The sequence below is a fragment of the Centrocercus urophasianus genome, unplaced genomic scaffold (genome assembly GCF_019232065.1).
Source record: "Centrocercus urophasianus isolate 14NV4802_14NV808 unplaced genomic scaffold, USGS_Curo_1.0 seq_34, whole genome shotgun sequence".
Taxonomy (NCBI): Eukaryota; Metazoa; Chordata; class Aves; order Galliformes; family Phasianidae; genus Centrocercus; species Centrocercus urophasianus.
In genome coordinates this window covers 1,063,534-1,087,536 of record NW_024884911.1, presented here as the reverse complement: position 1 = coordinate 1,087,536, position 24,003 = coordinate 1,063,534, and the positions used below count along the sequence as shown (strand labels likewise).

Here is a 24,003-nt window from a genome sequence, read left to right as displayed (position 1 = left end):
TTATTTATTTATTTATTTATTGTGATCTCAGCAGATCTCAGCATTGCTTGATCACGAGCAACTGTTGCTTTCAAATGCTGTGCTAATGGGCTGACTGAATTTATTTTAGAAACTAACAAGCCAGATTTAATCTGGATTGCACCTCTTAGGACAGGAGCTAATTTTTTTCCATGTTTCCCCCCCCCCCCCTTTCATTGATCTATTTTTCTTTTGTGGTTATCAGCACTGCAGCATCTGCTTTTCTACTTACATGTAGATTTAGCACGAGTGTTCTGCCCTTGTGAAAGGAGCTGACCATGCACATCTCTGTGCAGCCACAAAAACCTGCAAGCTCACAGTGCTCCCCTCATGAAGCCGAAGATGGTGTGACATTCTTAAAACTACAACCCCATTATCCTCTTGTAAGTCATTTTCCTTGCTGAGCTAAATACCTGCTTGGCTATGAGCAAGAGATGCTTAAGGTCTTTTCAAGCATAGTAGATGCTGCTAGTCACTGCAGTTAAGCAGAACTGGATTAAATAGAAAAGTACTACCTCTGGTTTGGAACTCTTATATGCCGAAGTCAGAGAAACCTGGATATAAATAGTCAATAAATAACTTTCCCTGCTTTTTCTGTTCTGACATCTTTCACGAGGCATTGTGCTCTGTTTGTGCTCTACTGAAGGCAAGTTGCTAGGTTAGATGGGCCGTTGGTAAGATCCTGTTTGGCCATTCTGATGAACTTATGTCACTGACTGTGGACTGAGAATAGCTAAGACACAAAATGCCCCTCATCAAGTTATCTGGCTTCAATAAATATGAATCAAAAGAGGGCACTCATTTAACTGCAAAAACTATCAAGACAACCAAATGTCTCTGGAGTTGGACTAGTCTGAGGGCAAGGATTCACCTCACATAAAAAGGGCAGGGTTAGGAGTTACTGGAGATTCCATAATGAAAAGGAGTGGAAATACTTCCAGTGAAAGAAATCTCACTTGGGTTCCGTGAGAAACCCCATGGCTAAATGCTGGTACCAGTCTAGAATTGAGGAGAGAATCATGGGCAAGAGAGAAGCCAGGGCTGATTGATCAGCTGCGAATAAGACAGAGCACATCCTGACATTGTGCTCGTCTACTTTCTTGTGACTTCTTTCTCTGCATTTGCCTAAAAATTGCATCCTGTACCAAAGGCACCTTCCTGATGCATTTCTGTGAAAACCTGCAGACCTTCAGAGGCAGGAGCAATACAAAAGAGTGGAGACCTGCCAGCGTGACACCCACCTAAAGAGGGGATGAAAGGAAAGAAGATCTGGGAAACTGCAAGCCTGACAGCCTGACCTCGACAGGGAAGGTCATGGAGCAGATCACTTTGCGTGCAATCACACAGCATGCGCAGCACAAGCAGGGATTCTGACCCAGCCAGCACGGGGTTCCTGAAAGGCAGGTCCTGCTTGACCAACCCAATCTCCTTTTATAATGAGGTGATCTGCTCTGTGCATGAGGGAAAGGCTGTGGACATAGTCTGTCCAGACTTTAGTAAAGCCTTTGACTCTGTCTTTGGAGAAGCTGCAGCCCATGGCTTGGACTCTTTGCTGGCTAAAAAAACTGTCTGGATGGCCTGACCCAGAGTATTCTGGTGAATGGAGCTGCATCCAGCTGGTGTCTGGTTATGAGTGATGTTCCACAGGGTACTGTTGGTACTGAGTCCTGTCCTGTTCAGTATCTTTATTGATGACCTGAATGAGTGACTGAGTGCACCCAGTAAATTCGCAGATGACACCAAGTTGGGAGGAAGTGTGGATCTGCCTGAGCATAAGAAGGCCCTACAGAGGGACCTGGACAGGGTGATTGATGGGTTGAGGTCAATAGGATGGAGTTCAACAAGACCAAGTGCCAGGTCCTGCACTTAGGTCACAACAGCCCCACGCATCACTACAGGACTGGAGCAGAGTGGCTGAAAAGTTGGATGGAGGAAAAGGATCTGAGACTGCTGATCAACAGCCAGCTGAACGTGAGCCAGCAATCTGCCCAGGTGGTCAAGAAGGCCAATGGCATCCTGGCCAGTGTCAGTAATAGTGCAGCCAGCAGGACAGGGAGGGGATCATCCCTCTTACTGGTAGCACTGGTGATACCACACCTCAAGTGCTGCGTTCAGTGTTGAGTCCCTCACTATGAGAAAGACATCGAGGCCCAGGATGGAGAGTGTCCAGAAATGGACAACAGAGCTGAGAAGGGTCTGGAGCACAAGTGTGATGGAGAGTGGCTGTGGTAACTGGGATGGATCAGTCCAGGATGCTCTCTATAACTGCCTGAAAGGAGGTTGCAGCAAAGTGAGGTCAGCCTCATCTACCAGGTAACAGCAATAGGATGATAGGGAATGGCGTTAGGTCCATCAGGGGAGGTTCAGGTTGGATATTAGGGAAAACTTCTCAGAAAGAATGGTGAGGCCCTGGCACAGCTGCCCAGGGAGGTGGTGGAGTCACCATTCCTGCAGGTATTGAAGAAACATGGAGGTGTGGCACTGAATGACATGTTTTAGTGGGGATGTGTTGATGGTAGGACTTGACGATCTTAGAGGTCTTTCCCAACTTTTATGATTCTATAATCTCTGAATGCAGAGCTCTGGAGATCACGGAACTGGGATGGTACGGAGAACAAGAGGTTGCTCTGTGCAACAGGAAGGCAGTGCTCCAGGCAGCGTACTGCACCGAACTAGAGCTGCACTGAGTATAAAATGAAACAAAATTTGCATAGCTCTCTTTTTCACGAAAAACCAGTAGCAGGGAGGGGGCACTGATCTTAGTAACCATTCACCTTCTGACATCAGAAACCTCCGATGCAACACACAAGACTGCTGTCGCGAAATCCCTGATCACGAACATGAAGCTGCTTCCCCTTCTCACAGCTGCGACCTGCTTCACGCCCCCAGCTCCCTCATTCTTCGTACCACAAGTGATGAAGTTTTTTTTCCAGATCACATGAGCCAGGATGAAGGGGAAAATCCTGCCAGGAACAGAGATGGGCTGCGACCTGAACCTGATCAAGGGGAGATACAGACCAGTACCCTGAGAGCTATATAAGAAGGTGCTTGGCACAAGAGCAAACACTTTTTCAGATGAAAGACTCCTATGAATCAGCCATGCATGTGAATGAAGGCACCGTTTCAAGGAGGCTTGGAGCCACTAACAAAACGTTTTTGTATTTCATCATCGCTACCCTTGTTGCATTGCTCGTCTTTGCGTTAGCCACCGTCATGGTCTTAGTTATCCGGAGGACGGTAAGCAATTCTCACTTCACTCATTATCTTTTTCTTTTCTTATTTATTTATCTTTCAAATATAAACTTCTACTAGTTTGATCTAGAATTATCCCATGGCTGGAAGGTCAGTCTCTGGCCCCTGTTATGAATGCACACAGGAATTAGGGGGAGAGAAAGGCAGAAAAAAAAAGAGGGAGATGAAAGAATTTTAAAAAAAACAAATCCTTCCTCCATGGGTTAACTTCTAGCATGTGGTGTCTTCTCTGAGAATGGAATTGGAAAGCTCGTAATGCAAGAGTCAATCCACCTTCTGTCCAGCTGGATCGTAGAAGTGCAGTGGAGGTACATCAGTGCCTCAGAGTGTGATACCTGGTTTGTGTGTCGCCTCTGTTTATGGGTCTTCCTTGGAGACAGGAGAGAACTTTAAACGCCACATTAGAAATTTTATAGCTTTTACACATAAAATCTGAGTGCTGAAGGATCTCCACAAAGATTCAAAGAGAGAAAGCACCAGCATGGGGCTGCTGAAGGGAGCTGGCCATGGAAAACAAAATATGATCTCCCAGTGCAATATATTCTCTTACTAAATTGATCTTGTGCAATCTGTGTGTCCGTGTATGCACATTACCAAGAAATTAAGCCATTAAAGCTTGACTGATGCTTCTTTAAGTTGTATCAGTGAGGAGTCATTTATCTGAAATCAGTGCTCTTCCAAAAGGGAAGCAGTTTGTGCACAGTTAGAATGAGACATGGGGGGTTTCAGGTGATAAATATTGGCGTATTAAGGGAGATCTTTAAAATAACAGCTTGGATAATTACAGAATTGCCAGAGCTTTCCTATATAATTAGGCTTTCATTTGTGCTTATTATGAAAGTAAGCATTAAATTACCTCTCCATCAGGATAAATGCAGTTAGACCAGTTGCCAGAGGAACAATATTACTGAAAGAGTTGAGATTTTCATTTAAAAGAGTAATGACATTACTGCAGCTGCTTTGGAAACACAGCTTGGCTTAACGAGAAGGCAGGAAGCTGAGGGGTGAGAGAAACGTGAGAAACAGAGCTGCAGTTTTACAGTATGAGGGGAACTGGGCAGCAAAAACATCAATCGCTTCTTGTTCTTGGGGAACGAAGAGACCCTCAGTCCAGAAGCAACAGTCATAGAATCATTAAGGTTGGAATCATTAAGGCTGAATCGTTAAGATCCTCTGGTCATTCTCCATCCATCTCCATCTTGAGTTGATAGACCAGGGAGTAAGTGTGAGTTTCTGATCCTGTGTGAGAGGCTCCTCAAGAATCACCAGGGCTTGCTCCAAAACCAATTGGCTCCTGGTGGCAACGGCAGCGTAAGGCTGGGCAGAATGCAGTCATGGCTGGGCTGAGCATCCCGTAGCAATGACTCCAGCAGCTCCAGGGCTGGGGGTTGTGTGGTTATGGGAGTCCAGTTGCTGTAGGGAATAAACCATCACCAGTTGGCTTCATACCTTTGTATCTTCTCAAGAGAGGATCAACATTTTACGTGATCAACCCTTTAGGGTGATTTGGTTTTCTCTCCAGATGTCAGCTGGGTTCTACAAGTGGACCACAGGCACAGTGCTGGCCTGGTGACTCGTGTCTTGGCTGCCACTTCATTAAGTGGAGGCATCTGGTGGCATGCAGAACACACAGCCCCCCAGCCCCATTGCAGCAGCGTGGAAGCTGTCTGCTCATCTTTCTTCACCTCTTTGATGAATTTGTGCTTGCCTAATTCAGGGTGAAGGAGGGTGTATTGAGAAGGGGAAAATCAAACTGTGTAGAAGCAAGGCTCTTCCCTCACCCAAAATCTAGGTGATCTGAGCAACAGAAATATATGTGAAAGACCAGAACAACAACAACAACAGAAGTCAACCATTATTCCAAAGCTGTTTCTCTGAATCAGGTACAACACAGATTGTTCTTTTCCCTGCAATTTCCAGTGCCCCAAGAAGTTTTCTCTTAGATATTTTGTTTTCAAGAAAGGCATTGGTGCACAGTGTCAGACCTGGGAAGTGACATTTTTTTGGAACAACATTCAGAACTGAAGTCAGTTTAGTTCTCAGCTTTCATCCGCAGAAGCAGCTGGCTTTGGGCCATTCACTGATCTACATCGCTCAGAACTGACTTTGTTTTCCTCTCAAATGAGAACAGTTGCTGCAGAGAAGACCTTTGCCTGCATTTTCCTACTCAATCCTGTTAGGAGGGCCCCAAAGCCCACACTTCTGCCTGCTGCAGCCCACTGCTCTTGTGTGTATATGTGTATATATATACACATCTATGTAGATCTCTCTATATATATGCAGGGAGAATATGGATATAATATGAACTCTCTATCATAGAGTGGAAATCAGTGAAAGAGTAAGGATGAAAATAATTATTAGGCACACAATCTTAATGAGATCTTACACTGCACTGCAAGCTATGCTGCATTGGACACCCAGCCCACGGGGTGCAGCTCTGTGAACAGATTTGGGGTGAAATGTGGGACAGCACATCACCGCTCTGCGTTTTGTCGCGGTCCTGTTTCCAACCTCCCAACCACACCGGCTGTCCCACCGGAGCCTGCTGGCCCCCTCTGGCGGGCAGCCCTGACAAAAAGGAGAAAACTCCGGCAGTTGCTCGTGACAGCAGCTTCGCCACTTGTTGTGGGCTGGGTTGGGCTCAGTGATCCCTGTGGGTCCCTTCGAGCTCGGGGTATTTTGTGATTCTATAACAGCACCAGCGTGTCTCAGCTTGGTAAAATTACTTGTAAATATTTAAGGGAAGGAAGAAAGAAATGACTTTCCTGTGCACTTTATTATTTTCTCTCTCTGTTGCCAAGTAAAGACCGAGATCCTTCATCATCAACACCCAGGCAGGGTGAATTTATTGTACTGAATTGTTCCTGAGCTGGGGTTATAGAATGTAACTTCCTTGAGCTCCAAGTGCGTGTCTTTCTATTCCACATCACACCACTACAGCAATGTGCTGTTAGCAAACAGCAATGCTAAGTGGTATTTCAGAGAAAACTCTAAAGCTTTATTGGAATGCCTCGTCAATTGCCACCAAAATGAACTGCATTGGTATCTGCTGTTTTCAGCCACAGGGGAACTTTCCAGGTGAGGATACAATACGTCAATTCGTTTTCATTTTTCTCCTGTTGCCCTGGCTACAAAGCAAGCTGTGAGCCACCAGCCCCATCCTGCATGTCTCTGAGAATGGGCTGTTGGGCCAATGCCTCCTGACAACAACATCACCATACCGAGCACTTGGCAGGCAGCAGAGGATTTGCTGCCTGATATCACTCAGCATGGGTATACAGCATCTCTCTGTCCCATGTATGAAGGCCTTTAATTCCTTGCAGAGTACAGAAATGCTCGTAGATTGCATTGGAAAGTAACATTTCCCCAAGCTTTGAGTGTGTGTGACAGAGACAGCCCTATACGAGGGTCCTGGACATGAGCAGAGAGGATCCAGCAGTTCTCCTGTGCAGTACTGCAGTCAGAACTGCTCCCAGCCCAACATCTGATGAGACGTGCGTAGGGGAACCAGTTGATTTTTGGAGGGAGGACGTTGTGCAGGGGACCAAGAGGCCTGTAAATGCCAAATTTGCCAAACTACAGATCTAGGTTGTTGTTCAGCTCCTAACCCAGCAGCCTTCCCACATTCCTTGGGAAGATCACCTGGAGAAAGTCTTTGGCTCAGCAACAGATAACGGTTCCCTGGTCTTACATAAGTGTGAAAAGAGAAAACAGGCAAACAAATATGAGATGCCCAAATCACAAAGCAGCTGCACAATCTGTATCTGTGGTACACAGTGTTTTGCTGTTAGACCAAATGGTAGCATTGCTTTGCCTGGAGCAGACATGGCTCTGCACTTCAACTATGGTTAGGCCAAAGTCTAATTAAATGTATTCTTCAGCATCTAAGGCCATAAGATTAAGTATCAGAAATGGTCACAGCACGGCTTATCTCACTGTTCAAATGTCTTCTTTCTTCTTGTACCACACGTTATACTTACACTTAGAAATAAAGTACTCATGTTTTAAGTCCCTTGAGATCTCCAGCACACCATGGATGAAGCTGTCTCCCATCTATGCAGTCTGCCTCATTTCTGCCAGGAGAAACAGAACAGAAAAAAAGCAGGACCACAGATGAACCCCACTGGCTTTGATGGGTGTCCAGTCCCACTCTGTCCTTCTCCAAGGTTTCAAAGCCACATTGGAGCTTTCAGGACTTCTGCTTCCAAAACAACACAAACAAAAGCCACACATTAGAGAATTACTATGTCAGAAAAACAGATTTCTATAGACTGTGACAAAGAATGAGTGAGGAAGGAGTTTTTCAAGAACAGTAGAGATGTGGCCCTGAGGGACGTGGTCAGTGGGCATGGTGGGATGGGTTGATGGTTGGACTTGATGTCCAACCTAGAGATTTTTTCCAACCGTAATGATTCTGTGATTCTAATTTGGCCAAGCACAGAGAGCTTGCTGGAGGGCTGTGCTCCTCAGCAGTCCCTGCCCCGTGATGCTCCACTGGAGCCGTGTGCTCTGTAACACCTGGTGCTAGCTCTGCATTGCCTTTCAGAGATGCGATGGAAACTGGTAGATCCAACAGTAAACCAGTGATCTGCTTGAACACACAAGTGCTCTGCTCGCAGAATAACCACCCCCTCTCCTACATCTCTTCCAGGCAGCTGATCCTGCCACAGAGGGCAGCACAGAACGGATCCGCAAAGGTAAGAAACCTAACCTGACAATCTGTGCAATTCATTCCATCTGTAATGATATATTGCCCAGGATCATGAGCAAGGCAACTGTGCCCACTGCACATAAAGGCATTTCTTGGAGAAAAGCCAAGGCACTGGAAAAAAAAGGAAGGAAAAAAGAAAACAAGATTGTGAATTACTCAGTAGCTCAGGAAAGCAGGGCATGGCTGAGGAAGGCACAACCATTTCTGAATCTGCCGTCAGGTGTCTTTGCTGGCTCTTGCACATGTGGGTGTGATGTCCCCATGTGTACAAGGACATACTTCAAAAACAGGACCTCCTCTTGAACTCCTCTGGTCTGTCTCCCACAGAGACAGTTACGTATTTCTTACCCATTTGAGGGGAAAAGGAAAGAGGGAAGGGGTAGATCTAATAGAGGAAAGTGCAGAAATGCAGGTAAGAGGCAAGGAGTAGGAATTTAAACAGGCAAAGCATGAACATGGGGAGCCCAAAACAGGAGAAATCTTTCTAACCAGACAGCAGAGACAGCGTGCCCAGATTCTGCTTTTTCCCCAGTGTAAATCAGAGCAGCTCTATTTGTTTCGTTGCCATTTCCTTCTTGGTTCCACGGCCCTTGGCACTCAGCATTCTGAGTTCTTGCTAAGACGATTCCTAGTTGGTGCTGGAGGATGGGAGACAGCATCACCTCCCACTCTACAGATGGGAAAGCTGAAGCACAGGAAACTGAAATTCAAGGCCTAGAAAACCCTTGTCACATAACCATCTTTTTCTCCACCTCCATTTTTGCACACAGGTGACATAGTGCTGAATTTAGGCAACGTACACTCAAACTGGGGGAAGTTTTGAATCCAGGGCTCTTCTGCGTTGAGCTTTCCTCATACCGCACCAAACTGTCCCTGCACATCACACTGCCCTTTCAGGGAACTTCTCAGCAGCCTCACCATCATCTGTTGTGTATTAAAAGTCCATTTGAACCAAAGTGGTTTTCTTTTCCCATTAGGGTGCCCACAAAGAGCCGCTCTAGAGGCAGTATCCCACCACCAGCTGGAAAGAGGCAGTGAAAGCCATGGAGTGGTGGCCAGGGACTGGCAGAGGAGGGACAGGAGCCACCTCCTAGGTTGGTGTTAATGTGAAGCAAAGCTCAAGTGACACTGGCATTCCCAGAGTAGAAAGAAGAAGTCTCACTTGTCCAGAAAAGCATCTCAGTATGTAAATACATATTTCCAAATCTCAGTCTACGTCAACTGCTCCTTCTCCCCATCGAGGCAGCAGGAGCCTGTTCTCTCCAGGAATTTACAAGGTGTTGTTTCATTAGGCAGAAAACGTTTGGCCTTTGGGTCAATATCAATGGCAGGCTCCCCATGGCTCTGAATTCTGCTGCCGAATCTGAGATTAGCATAAAGACAAAGGAGGGGATGACAGAGAAATGCCACAGGGCAGGAAGGGCTGCTGGAAGCTGTCTGCAATGGGTGCAGGTGCTCTATCAGCCTATCAGGTTCTGTTGCACAGCTCTGGCAGGGTAATGGAGCATTAAAGTGTGAGCAAATTGCAATGGTCTTTTATTTTTCTCTTAAAATGCATAAAGCAGAGCTAATTGATTAATAGATCCCAGCGGGTAATTTACAGCAGGGAGCTCTGCCAGGCAGCGTTTGCTGACTCCTAAGCAGGAACTGTGAGGCCCCATCCAGCAGCTGCAGAGCAGCAAATTGGGACTCCACACTGCAGGGACTGTGCTGGGGATTTGTTTGCTGTTATCTCTGTGCCTTGAGCAGCCCCAGTGTTGACAGTGTAATTTGGTTCACAATGGGACATGAAGCCCTGTGTTGAAAAGTGGCCAAGGTTGGGTGCTGAGCCTTGTTCCAAGCCATCTGATGCGCAAGGTGAGGGTGTCTGCTTGTGCACAGCATCTCAGAGATGCTCACGGGGATGCGGAACCATCAGAGTGCTGATGGTGGATGATGGTGCCATGCTGGCAGACTGAAGGGGGACTGAAGGCAGACAAGGGGGAATGGTTTTAAACTAAGACAGAGGAGGTTTAGGTTGGATATTAGGAGGAAGTTTTTCACCCAGAGGGTGGTGAGGCACTGGAACATGTTGCCCAAGGAGGCTGTGGATTCCCCATCCCTGCAGGCATTCAAGGCCAGGCTGAATGTGGTTCTGGGCAGCCTGGGCTGCTGGTTGGCGACCTGCACACAGCAGGGGGTTGGAACTGGATGAGCATTGTGCTCCTTTTCAACTCAGGCCATTCTGTGATTCTATGACTGCATTGCCATGCAAAGGGACAGTGCTCCAGGGAACCAGGCACAGCCTCTTCCCAAATTAATTCTGTAATCCCAAAACAGGAAAAACACTGACTGCATTAAGATTTCCAACGAGATCACACTCTATTCTTAGTTATACACCGGTGGGCACTAAGGCTGACTTACAGAAGTTCTGTGTTCCTGACTCAGCTGTCAGCCCTCTATGGATGGGTTTGCAGCAATCTGCAAGCAGTAGCTGAGATGCAACGTCAGCTAATTAAGTGTTGGTGTGAAGATATGATAGCAACTTCCTGCAAACCTGTGTCATTGTTGATGGAGTGCCTGAGCAACAGGGGAAAGGAATTAAAGCTGTCACAAAGTAAATGTTTGTGACTTATTCTTTCTGTGGAAATATTTCTCTCTGGAAACTCATCTACGTTTCATAAACACGGAATCACGCATTAAAAGGTGCCAGAAGGAAATTATTGACAGATTAATTTTATAGAGGAAAATACAAAGAGAAATGTGGAATCATAGAGTCATTAAGGTTGGAAAAGACCTCTCAGATCGTCAAGTCCAACCCCAACCCATCCTCCACCATGCCGACTGACCATGGCCCTCAGTGCCATATCCCCATGGTTCTGGACTGACTTTCAACCTTTGAAAATATTCTCTTCCATCCTGGAATTGTCCAGTGCAAACCACTGAAATCACGGGGTGTTACTGATCCCAGGGCAGTGAGCACTCCAGAAATGGGCACCTCACATTTAGAGCATGCAGGTTTTAGCTTTATCAGCTTCAGGACGTGTGTGTTGTGAAGTCTGTAAGGATCTGCTTGGTCTCAGCAAGATCAGGGCTCTTAAGCTGTGTTTCTTATTTTCATCCTCCTGAGCAAACATCCAGGGGAAACTACACCTACAGTGGTGCCAGCTAGTCAAAATTAGGGCTTGTTTAATTAATAATGAGCTGATCAGTATTGCTAAAAAGTGCTGAGCCCCGACCCGAGCACAGCACCTTGCACTTGACCATGTTGAACCTCATTAGTGTCACATGAGCCCACTTTTCAAGCTGTCCAGGTCCTTCTGGGTGGCATCCCTTCCTTCTGTTATACCAACTGCACCGCTCAGCTTGGTGTCGTCAGCAAGCTCACTGAGGGTGTACTTGATCCACTGTCTGTGTCACTGAGAAAGATGTTGAAGAGCAATGGTCCCAAGATGGAACCCTGGGGGACACCTGGGCACAGAGCCATTGACCACAGCCCTCTGGTTATGACCATCCAACCAACTCTTTATCCACTGAACAGACCAGCCTTCAAATCCATACCTCTCCAGTTTAGAGATAAGAATGTGATGTGGGACCATTTCAAAGGTCTTGCAGAAATCCAGGTAGATGACATCAGTTAATCTTCCTTTGTCTAATGATGCCATCACTCTATCATAGATGGCCAACAGATTGGTCAGGTACTAGATGAATATATATATATATATATATATACATATATGAAGAGCTCATGAAATTAGGAAAGAGATGTTTCTGAAGTTTCTGTTTTTGGAGATGAGGAGGATCCTCGAAAACACCATCTGTGGGGCTTTTGCTGCTGGGTTAGCAGGCTCTGAGTAGATGATTTGTTTTTTCATGCCACTTCCAGCTCCTCATTTCACTGTCCTGAATCTATACCCACCTCACAAGTGGGGAAATTGAGGCAGCAAGCAGTGAGGAGAGCACACAGTTGGATCCTCTTCTCTTTGGACCTGTCTGGCAGCAGGTCCAGCCCTGTCCTGGAGCATCCAGGTTCCTCCTGGCCAGCAAACACAGCCTGCTGCTTCAACACAAACATTTTGCACTGTGGGTGGAAGTTGTGGAGGTGTCAGTGGGGCAGCAGCACTATCAAACAGGTGTGGTGGAGGAGAGCTGTGTTATGGGCACACCAGCCTGTCCCTTTCCCTGTGGGCTGCCTACTGTGGATGCTCAGCCTATGGTAAAAGGTCTCAGGAAGGCAAAAGTGAATTATCTCCCAATAGTTCCTTTAGGATAAAATAGCCCAGATGATAACTTCCTTTAAGTCTCCTTCTTTATCAGCAGGTTTCCTTCAAGCAGTCTGATGGTGGACATGCAACCAGTGGGGCTTTTTGGTGCTTAGATCCCGCTGAGGCTTTGCTTTTCCCCCTTCTGACCTCATTTATAAGCAGATATAATCCTATTGACTTCAGTGGGATCGCTTCTGATTTACACTCCTACCAGTGCAGAGCCAATTAGGCGATGTGATTGAACACATCCATCGATCAGTCCTGCAGCTCTGGCAATTTCAGTCTCCGCTGGCTTGTGCTGAAATGATTTGGATAAAAGGAGTAACTTGAGAAATAAAACTAGAAAATGGCTATAAGCTGCCTCAGCAGAGCGAGGACAGGAAATGTCTCTGTACCTTTTTTTTTCCCATAACTTGCCTTCTCAGAAACACAGCTGATGTCACCAAATAAACGCTTCAAACACACACATCTCAAACTTGCTGACATCAACGAACGTAAGTGCAGCTTTCAGAGTGTGAAGTGCAGCCACATCAGTGACGGTTGTTCTGAAGAGATGCAGGGAAAACCTTGCAGCAGCTCAGGGCTGGAGGGGCTCCATGCACCACCAGCTGTGTGTGTGGGGGGGCACAGGGCTGTTCTCACCTGGCAGAAGCTGCAAGGCTGCAGCTTGCACAGTCTGCTTGAGCAGCAGGGGGTTTTCTGCTCTACAGAGTAAAGCCCCCACATGGCACCACGTTTCTGTATAAATGTTGTCTTTGTATGAAGGACATCAGTAATGCAAGTGGCTGTGCATTTCCAGTGGCTCTTGTTACCTTTGCTGCTCTTGTTGCTTGAAATAAGGACTAGAAGGGCTTTTTTTTCTATCCTGCTCCACATCTCTGTACACTAACACACTATATTGATATGACTGTCATCAGGAAAGCCGGCTTTGGTTTTTTCTCTGGGGATTTCCAGCACAGCTAAGGGAGTTTGAGACACGATTTACTCACTGTTGGAGGGCAGGGAGCACCTGCTCCCCTAAAACTGCTGCAGCTGATGGGAGCAGAGGAAAGTTACTGTTCTTTCAAGACATGCACAGACTGCTTTTCCAACAGAATGAGTGCAAAGGGTGCACTGCTTCAAAACACCAACCAGTGGGACTTTGTGGGACCTGCTTCTCCCTGATTTCTCCATCTTCCTGACCAAACGCCTCTTAAAATCAGGCCAAGCAGACATTGCAAAGGTCTGAAGTTCTTTCTCGTACCTTTAGTTTCAGGAATGAACATTGAGATTCTCTGCTCACTTTGGATTTAGTAGACTCCCACTATGCCTTAGGTGAGGAACAAGAAATATGTCACCCCGTGCCGTGCCATAGCATCACAATGTAGTAGAGTTCAGTAGGGTGTGTTAATTGCTTCTTCAGGAGCCCCTGGAGGTTGGGGGACTCGTTACCAACTAAGTGTCAGGAAAATGATTTGTGTACCCTGAGATAGGAGTTTATAATTTGTCAGGATGCAGCTGAAATTCCTTCATGCTTCGTTCCTTCCCAGTCCCCCATCTGAACTGCTACGACATCCCTTCCCCGGCTACAGGAGGGCCAGGAGATATAAAGAGGGAGAGATCAATGCAGTGAGAAATAACCATCCACCTGCTTGGTTGCACTGAGGGAGATGCTCTCTCCTGTCCTGAATATACAACTTGTCCCTGTGTCCTTATGCACGTGAGCTGTGGAGGACTGCATACAAACAGAGAATAAAGGAGGAATAATCAGTGCCTTTCAGTGAATGTTTGGTATGATAAGAGGAGGAAAGGCTTAGGGAAAGCAGATGGGCACGTGAGGCACTGCATAGCTTGCACGGAGAGGTGATGATGCCCCATCCCTGCAAACCGCCAAGGTCAGGCTGTACAGGGCTCTGAGCTCTGCTGGAGCTGTGGGTGTCCCTGTGCACTGCAGGGAGTGGGACCTGATGGCCTTTAAGGTCCCTTCCAACTCAAACGATTCTGACTCTGTACGGCTGGAAGAGAGGTGAAACGGGGAAGGAAGTTGAGGAGTGCAGGGTCAGGGATGCAGAGCCGGGATGCGGGGAGGGGACGAGGAACGGAGATGCAGAGCCGGGATGCAGAGCCGGGCGCGGCCGTGGGAGGGAGCCGTCACCGCGCGGCCGCCGCTCTCGGGCTCTGTGCGATGGGGCAGCCCCGGTACCGCCCCGGTTCCGCCCTGGTTCCGCCCTGCCCTGGGACCGCCCAGCAGCTCCTCCTGCCGCGAGCCGAGCAGCGGGGCCGAGGTGACCGGGCGTCATTTGAGGCAGCGCTCAGATCCAAAGGTCGCACCGGAATCCTGCTGGAACCCGCATTGTAAAGGAGGGGGTAGAGTACCCTAAAAGCCGTTTTAAGATGCAAGTTTTACTGAACTGAGAGCATTACGGTGGTATGGAATCAGCGTGCAGGTCAGGTATTACCAGTCAAGCAGAAGGAAACAGCTTTCAGGGCTATGTGGGCTGCTGCTTGTTGCTTTGGATCTTCCACTGTGCAGTTGTGAGGAATCATAGAATGGCTTAGATTGGAAGGGACCTTAAAGATCATCCAGGTCCAGACCCAAGAGGATGGGTGAATAGTGACATTCCCAGGCCAATCAGTGCCCAGGAGAATAGAACAGTCTCACATCATCAGCCTAGGTGGAAATAAACAGCTCTGGTGATAGCATAGAGCAGCATCCACTGAGCTGAAGCTGAGTTTGGCTGCTCGGCTCGTCCATCATCCCAGGGAGCTCAGATCAGTGGGCACAGCACAAGCAAGTTGTCAGGGAGCACAAGGAAGAGCTCCTAAAGGATTTCATCCCTTCCCTTCCCTTCCCTTCCCTTCCCTTCCCTTCCCTTCCCTTCCCTTCCCTCCCCTTCCCTTCCCTTCCGTTTTCTTCCCCTCCCCTTCAGTTCCATCCCCCCCCATCCCTTGGTGTTTACCCAGCCTGGTGGTACTGAATGTAGTGCCAGACTTTGACTTTTTGACAGCACAAAGAAATCAGGAGTGCTCACCTACTGTGATGTTTTCTTCAGGGAACACCTCTGAAGACTATTTAAGAATCCTGCAGAATGTCCCAGCCAAGGGAGCTGCTGCGTACATGAGAGGTCAGTGGGAGCTGTATCCAATCACGTAAACATTTTCTTTAACTTCAAAAGAGACAGTAAATAATTAGATACCTTCCCCACACAAACGTGCAAATACTTATCTCCATTATTCCCCCTAAATACCTCAGAAGGCCATTCCCCACTGCACCTCCCTGTCTTGGGTTTCCCAAGGGGCTGCACAATCCCTGGGACCTTTCAGCACCCCAATGCACCCATGAGTGCTCAGCCACCCACTGGGGCCCTCTCCAAGAGTCTCCATTGGGAAAGCCGCAGAGCACGTGTCTCCATTTACCACAACTGCACATCCATAAAACTGAATCTAGGCCACCAGAGTTCATCGGCTCACTTCACAATGTCCTTGCTTTTCTTTCTAGTGTCAAATTCAGTAAACAGCTCGAAGCTGAGCTTGGCTGGGAAGGGTATATGTGACAACATCCAGTGCAAGAGCGAGGAGCTGGTGATCCGTGCAGAGGGCCTCTACCTGATCTACTGCCACCTCAACCTCCGCTTTGCCAACTGTTCCCACAGCCCCACAGACCTCAAGATAGAGCTCCTCGTCAACGACGAAGTCAACAGGCAGACGTTATCCACGTGGTGTGCATCAGACTCGTGCCAAGAAAAGAATTTTAAGACCTTGTTCCAGCTCCATTTGACGTACTTGAACGTGGAGGACCGGATATCAGTAACACTCAGCCATCCTAAATTCCTGAATGAAATTCACCTTCCCAACGATAATGTGCTCGGGGTCTTGAGGTACAGCGATGAGATGTGAGGAGCTCTCTGACTCCCCACTGCTGCACAGACTTTCTCTGTCTTCCTCTGATGATGGCAGCCTGCTTTTACTAGGCTACACCTTGTTTTACATTTCCTATCTTACCTCATCGCTAGGGTAAATGAGGAACTTTGTGTCCCAGAACAAAATCTTAAAACACTGCAATACACACCTGGCAGACGTCAGGTTGCTCTGGTTTGGTGGTGGTAGGGTTGCTGTTGGACAGCAGATCCAGCAGCACAGATGTGGCAGCGGGTCCTCCAAGCAGTGCAGTGCAAACACAGCCCGAAATGCAACCAGATTATGGGAAGAGCACACATTACAAAACTTCTTGACTAAAGCACTGCTGGCAGATTGCCTGTGCTCAGGAGATGGGGAAATCCTTTTGATCTGAATTTTATGGAATGGTATTTTGACACAGTCGTTCCAAAAAACCTAACAACCAACGCTTGTAATTAAGGCTTTCCTTTCAACTGGAGCATGCAACCACAACTCTGGAGTGAGTTTATGGGTAGATCATACTAAGGACAGAGGAAATTGCTCACTCCCAGGCTGGTAGCTAAAACTCTGGGACAGAGTGTAGGAGACTGGGGACTCACCAAACATTTCTGTGCTGCATTCTGCTACAAACTTTATGCAGTTTAGTTCCAAGTGTTTTCCTTTCCACTATTTATCCATCTTCTCTATTTAAAATTAAGCTCTTCGGGGCATGAGCCTTTGTATATGCACCATGTTCAGCCTCTGTTCTCACCTGGAACTTCTAGGCGTTTCCATAATTAATATTAAAAAAATGATCTTCTTGTGCCACGTGACAAAGGAGTTTGTTATGATACTTTCCCCCAAATTGTGCCCTGCCTGTTTGGCAGTTCCCTGAGTGACACGACAGCACAGTGCTGTGTGAATGCATCCCAACATCTGAACTGTTGGAAAATCCAAGATTTAGATCTGAGGTTCCAACTTTCCAAGGATGATTTCCAAGGATTATTTCCAAGGATGGAGTAAACTCTTCAAAAGGGCTGACAACAGCAGGACTAGGGGAAATGGATCCAAGTTGAAGGAGGGAAGATTTAGGTTGGATGTTAGGGGGAAGTTCTATACAAGGAGAGCGGTTAGGCCCTGGAACGGGCTGCCCAGGGAGGTTGTGGATGCCCCGTCCTTGGATGTGTTTAAGGCCAGGTTGGACGGGGTCCTGGGCAACCTGATCTGAATGTGTGTGTTTGGTGGCCCTGCTAGGCAGGGGGGTTGGAACTACATGATCCTTGAGGTCCCTTCCAACCCAGGTGATTCTGTGATTCTGTGATTCTGTGTGTGATTTCAGAGCTCAGCTACGAGCTGCGGCGTTCGGACAGTCCAGATTTCATTTGATCTTCTTTGAGTTATGAGGCAGTGAATGATGGAAGCAACCTCAGGCCCTCGTACTCCGTGAATTTCAGTAACACAGGCTTTTATTGAAAACCTGATTCTCACCATGAGAGAATGTAGGAAAAAGTTGCCAAGGATTCAGGCTTTCCTCTTCTCCCTTCATCACCGGGGTTGTGCTGCGGCCAGTTGTTGTTGGCATTCAGCATTTTCCCTTGGGGGCTGTTTATCCTTCCTTTCACATGACTAAGACTGGGTGAACTGTTCACACCAAATCTTTTAGTTATGGATTTAGCTTAGAAATGAGTTTCTGGCTTCCAAAACCCCGGAAATCTTTTATTGTTCAGACTTATCTGATGATCAGTTTGTGTGAGCATAGGCTTCTCATGGAAGTAATTTTTTTACTGGTGATATTTCCTGCTACATTCTTGAGGGTTCAATCCGTGAACCAGGTGATTTCAAAACGCGACAAACCTTTCAAAGGGTCAGGAATAGTCAGGCTGACTCACTGCTATGGATATCTACTTTCTGTTTTGATAAACATTGACAAAAACAAAAATTCCTTCTGCTGTTAATGACCAAAGAAAAAAAGAAAACGAAATTCATTTTCTTTTTTTCTTTCCACATTAAAGAAACTTAAAAGAATCCCCTTGACATCTTCGTGTCATTGTCACCTCCATTGCCATCACCTCACCCCTCTGGACCCCATCAATCTTTCCCACCTTGGAACATGGTTTTTAACTTCTATCTGCCACAGCCTTGATGAGTACCACCAAAGTCCAGAGAAGTGTCAGCAGGACTGACAGTTAGGAGCTATAGCTCCTGAATATTGAGAAGGCAGCTAATGAGTGAAAATATGTGTTTACTCCCTCCACTCCCACCTTTTTTTCCCTAAGTGCTTGGAATTGAAAGAGGAAGCTCATTATTTAAAAAAACTAAAGGAGCTCTTTTCATAGGATCATTTTATTCTATTACTTTGCCAGATGGAGAAAATCCTGACAAAGCAGCACTAAGCTTCTCAGCCCGTGGCTTTTTAATACCGAGGGATAAAACTATTTGGCCTCTACTCCATGGCCTCTGAGAACTAAGAATAAATTAGAGCCATAAAGAGGGCTCATTAATAGAGTGCAATTTTGCCATTGGTTGTAAAACTGTTAGATGGCTCTCACTGAAGCGAGGCCCTGAGCCAAGCAGCAGCCTCCTTGCTTTCTGGCATTCTCTAAGTCACTTCACTCTTTCATCACGTTTCCTTCTCTGATTCCCCAGTTCTTTGGGGCAGTTTATTTTTGACAACAACTCTCTGCTAAAAAAAAGTAAATCCATGCTGATTCCTTGCACAGTGCCACGGCTCTTCAGCAGAATCCATGGCAACGCTTTGGGAAAGGACCCGGTCCCGTGGTCTCAGCTTCCCACTGGCTCTGCTCACCCCAACCTGCAATTCCCTGAGCCCTGGATGCTCCAAGGAGTGAACAGTGACAGTGCTAAAGTGATGGATAAAACATGAAAATTCCTCCCCCAGTTGTGAGATTGGCAAATGTGCTGCTTTATGTGTGTGTGATTTATTGCTAAGTTGACCAGGGAGGAAGCAGCAGCATCTCACCCTTCTCAGAAGGGATCACACTCTTAAACTGTGTTTTGCTTGAAGAAGTGTCCGCAGGCATTGATATATGCCATTATTTGTGACTCTGGTTGACAGAAAAAAACAAAAGTGTATTACTGGCTTAATTCTGGCTGTTGTTAAGTACCATAAGAAATTTCAGTAGGAAACAGAAGTCAAGCCAGTGCAATTCACTTCCATCCAAGCTCAACCAAGGGCCAGCAAATCAAAGTCAAATCAAGTTTGATACCAGATATTGTAGAGTTGGAGCTGAACTTCCCTGAAGCTGCGAGGCTTTGAGTCCAGGATGGACTGCACTTCAGAAGGCTCAGCGACACCCCCTGTGGAATTGACCTGAACTCAAACTTCTCAGAGCTCATATCTGAAAATGGCTTATCTGACACGCATTCGTTTGCGAGGCTGCGTGAGCGCCTACAGAGGACACGGAGATTTGCATTTGCTTGGCTGATGGTTTTGTTTCATTTTATGTTCTTCCACATTTCCCAGACGGAGGAAATTGCAATCACTGAGAGAGGAATCCATGGCTGTGCTGTAAGCCGACTCAGGGGCTGTGTGCTACCCCAGAATGAGCACTCCTCTCCTAAAGATCCCACCTGGATCCACACCACTGACCTTCAGCCATGTGCCCACCTGGTTCTGTGTTCCTCTTACACACACAGATTCCTCTTGAGGAGCCTCAGCTGTTGCTCTTAAATGAATCTGCTCTTTTTCAGAATGCTCGTCTTCATAGTTCAGTATTAGGAGCAATTTATTTTCAAGCACTCTATCCCAAGGTTAAAGGGAGAAAGGGGCTAATTGGCATGAATAACCACTTAAAAAGCAAAGTTAGTGAGGAGCCTCACTAACTTTTGGGGACCTCTGTCTGATGCATCTCCTAAAAGTGGAAGTGATGCAGCATGTGGTGTTGGGTGTGAGGAGCAAGGGAAAGCCTCAAGGCAAAGGCAGCTTCTGTAGGAGGAAGAGCTGTAGAAAGCAAATTCTGACAAGCAACCCCTGTGACAGCATGGGTTGCACTCTGTGACCTCAAAACCCCTTTTCGTGGTGACTGTAGGACTACTAGAAGAAAACATGATAAACTGTGAGGAAGCAAAGTCTTGGAAAAGTGTTTTGGCTGAGTCTGTTCTGCAGCAGTGCCCCCACCCAGATGAGCTCATGTTTAAAAATCCCCAATGGCCGTTCTCAAAACAGATTCGGGGAGCTTGAAGGTTTGGGGTGGGTGAGAGTAGAGACCGAAGTAGAATGGCACGTTCTGAATGTTCAAATGGCTTCAAGGAGAGTGAAAGCCCAGAGCTCCTGGCACACAATTCCTGCCATGGGGCCAGAGAGCCTTCATCCCCTCTGCAGTCAGCATTGCCCCTGGGCTGCAAGGGCTGCTCACAGGCAGCTGCTACCCTCCTCTGTTGCAAGATGAGGATGATGTACACCATGAGTAAAACCATCATGTTTTCCTGAGATGCCATATCCTGCAGGTATTAGCACACCATTTCCCTTCAACTACATCCACAGCATCTAAATTTAGGATTACCATTTCCCTATACAGCCGGCTTGAAGCAAGAACTTTCAGGAGGTGAGTCACAGCACCCAAATTAGCAGCCTATGTTAAACACTGTCAGCTGGTGACTGAGTCTGCACTGAGTCCACTGAGCACCGGCACTCATCAGCTCCAGTCAAGACAACAGAATTCAAAGACTGTTTAATCTGGGGCCTGATCACTTATGGGCACTTTCTACACCTTCCTATTGAGTGCATTGAGGCTGTGAGACTCCTGGAAAGCCCATGGCTCTCCAGCAGAGGACAACTTACAAACACCAACACCAACTGGGAAAGCTGTTGGATGTGTGCATGCAAAGAAGCCTTTCCAACTTGGGTCGTTTCATTCCCAGCACTGCATATTGCTTGGACCCATGCAGAACTGATAGGAGGAGAACAACATCTTGTAATTAAGCACAAATTCAGTACTAAGAGTTCACAAGGAAATTTTTATTAGTTTGTTGGGTTTTTTTTCACTCTTTCAGTTTTATGAATCTCCCTGGGTTTTTTTGTTTGTTTGTTTGTTTGTTTGTTTTATTCTGCTTCTTCTTCTTTGCTTCTATTTGTCATTCTTATAAAAAAACAAATGGAGAAGAAGGAATATAAAGGAAAAGAAAAAGAAAAGAAACCACAGAAATGTGAAGAATCTGTATAAAACCCAGTTTGAAGAGCCAAATGAGCTCTACTGATGCTCTGACTCCAAGGAAGTGAGTGAGCTTTGACATAAGAAACTGTCTGAAAAGGAGTATTTCTAAAGATTATGCTCAAGAGGAAGAATAAGTTTCATGTTTAAAAAAGAGAACATGTGATTTGTTTATACTTTATATGAATGTAATTTCAGGGGCTTCAGCTGAGTTCTTCAAGCTTGACAGTGGTAGAAGAGCAGAACTTCTGCCTTTGGCAAGCAGATAGTGTGCAGAATATCAGAACCTTTATATGTAAAGGGTATTTTTTCATATATAAGCCTGTGTTGTGAGACAGTGCGTTGGGGGCTTTAGCAATAGACACATGTCAACGTAATTGTATTGTGTCGAATAAAAAAGTTTTGTTAATTATTGCAGTTTAAATATGGAGGTGGGGGTGGGGAGGCAGTGTTTTCCTGAATAAACACATTCTGATTCGTAACACAGTGAAATGTCTCTTTAATCAAACACATCTGTGTGAAAAACAACCAAACGTCGCCCAGCGCTCTGGGTGTTAAAGGGGTGATGGAGGCAGATGAGGCTGCTGCAAACGCTGGAATTCTGAGCTGCAAATTGCTGAGCACTCATCAGGGGATGCTTCCCTTCTAGCAGGTGTTGAGATGCAGCCAAGAGGCCCTAAAACCACACGGCCACATAAATGCCTCAGTGTTTTTAAACAGGAAGAGATGCAGTGCATGAGTGTGTATGAGAAGCCTGAGCAATTGGGGGTCTGGGCACTGCATGCCCAAATCACAAATGTGCAGTTGGCTGGTGCCAATATTCCTAAAGAGCCTCTTGAGCTTCTCCTTACTCTTTGATCCTTCATTACATGTATGTGTGTATATATATACATACATAGCTCCAAATGATTTCAAACCGACTTTAAGACTGCAAAACTCAGTAGGCAGGGAGGACTTCAGTGTATGTTTTGTTTGGTTATCACATAAAGTCATTCAAAGGACAATGGCAACTGAAAAGTCAGTGATCAAAAGAGTTCTTGTGCAGTTTTCATTATTATTTTAAATTAACCTAATAATGACAACTATAGCAGCTGTGATTTTGCACAAGGAAACAAAATAGACATGATTCATCCTGCAAGTGCTCTTACATTCTTTGCAGATAAAACAAAGACACTCATTCAAAAAGATAAAGAGAAGAGAAATTTTCTTTCTAAATAAATGACACCACAAGAGAAATGTCATGTGGAATCCAAAAGGTGATGTTTTTGTCTTAGTGAAGTCTAAGATTTGCCACTGACAGGACTGCAGTGAGACAAAAACATGTTTTGTTATAGCAGATTCACCAGGATGGAATGTAATTGTCAAGGATAGACTTCACCAGTAGCAACCATTGGAGACTGCCACACCAAAATCTTACAACTCACAACCATCCAGGTGCAGAACAGCCACAGACCAATAAATTCTTGGGAGATGAGAGGGAAAAACGATCGATTTGCCTGCTTGTTTTTAAATGATCCCCTTTCTATCAGCAGCACACTATTGTCTGGCTTTCCCTATGGTGTGTCCAAGGAAGACATGACTCTGGTGCTCCTCCACGGAGGTGTTGTAGGTGGTTTTAGGGGATTTACAGTCCATCTCACATGTTCCCCCTCCTGTTACTATTTAAGCTATGCACAGAAACAAGGAAAGTGAGTAAACAGTGAGTAACTGAAGTGTACACAGTGAAAACTCAAGCATGAAAGTCCAAATAGTTATATATGGAATGAATAAAAGCCAACACATGCATACTCCTATTTATTTTGTGAGATAGTTTAGCTATTCTGCTTTTATGCATTGTGTTTCTAGAGAAATGACCTGGTTTTGCCCCACAACCCAAGTCCTGTGAAACTTGACATAATGTATGCATCCAACAATGGTGGCTACAACTTATAATCATATAATTAAAGAAATAATGCTTAAATCTGCTCCCGTTCATTAGCAAATCTTCTATCTTTTAATAGCAAAAAAAAAGTTTTCCCTTAACTGTTTTCAGAAGTTAATAGGATCAGGTTGATTTGTTCTTCAGAATTCTGACATATTCTGTGTCCCCTCAGACCAACTGTGCATCCCTGTTTGATGGGGCCTGTATTACAGAATACATAAACTTATATCATTCACATTGGTTTCTGAAAGAACAAGCTCCAAGGGAGAAGAAAACAATCTGTTTCTCAATTCTGCATTAGCAGTTGCTACCAGAGAGAGCAGGTGAATTTAAAGGCAACTGGCAATATTTCAAAAAAGAAGATTAAATTGATTCTCCTCTCCTCTCCTCTCCTCTCCTCTCCTCTCCTCTCCTCTCCTCTCTTTTCTTCTCTTCTTCAACAAGGATAAACATCATCCCAGAAAGTGCAAGCCATGAATATTTCACCAAGACTACACTTTTTTTTTTTTTTTTTCTGGAAAGTACCAGTTTCACAGAAATGCTTGTCAGCAGAAGTTGCTAAGACCAGGCTGGAATTTCTGATCAAAACCCCAGAAAGACCAAGAGATGAACACAAAACATCCAGGTGGCCTGGCTGTCCCCACAGGCAGATGGCCATGGTAGCAAAACCTCATTCCAGGTCCCCTGTGCTGGAGGAGGACCCAGCATTCAGCCCCAGCCCCAGTGCTATGCTCCCCATTACAACCACTGAAGAAGCCCCGTTGCTCAAATTTCCATTCCTTGCTACAAGAAATTCAGTGGCGCTCACATTGTGCTTGTGGTGTGTCCCTC

At 46.1% G+C, this 24,003-nt stretch overlaps 1 protein-coding gene across 1 annotated transcript; it reads left to right on the top strand.

The window, feature by feature from the left end:
- Window positions 1-2,694: 2,694 nt before the first annotated feature.
- Window positions 2,695-16,917, top strand: TNFSF8 (TNF superfamily member 8). The gene is made up of 4 exons (XM_042830761.1): window positions 2,695-3,255; window positions 7,922-7,967; window positions 15,258-15,329; window positions 15,704-16,917. Exons 1-4 carry the CDS (start codon window positions 3,094-3,096, stop codon window positions 16,099-16,101), a joined length of 678 nt encoding a protein of 225 aa, XP_042686695.1. The 5' UTR covers window positions 2,695-3,093; the 3' UTR covers window positions 16,102-16,917.
- The last annotated feature ends 7,086 nt before the right edge of the window (window positions 16,918-24,003 follow it).

What these genes read in the sequence shown, in the direction of transcription:
- TNFSF8 (XM_042830761.1), top strand. Translation starts at nt 3,094, where the DNA reads ATGAAAGACTCCTATGAATCAGCCATGCATGTGAATGAAGGCACCGTT. An exon ending in TCTTAGTTATCCGGAGGACG is followed by an intron (nt 3,256 to 7,921) that starts GTAAGCAATTCT and finishes CATCTCTTCCAG; the next exon opens with GCAGCTGATCCTGCCACAGA. An exon ending in AGCTGCTGCGTACATGAGAG is followed by an intron (nt 15,330 to 15,703) that starts GTCAGTGGGAGC and finishes TTTTCTTTCTAG; the next exon opens with TGTCAAATTCAGTAAACAGC.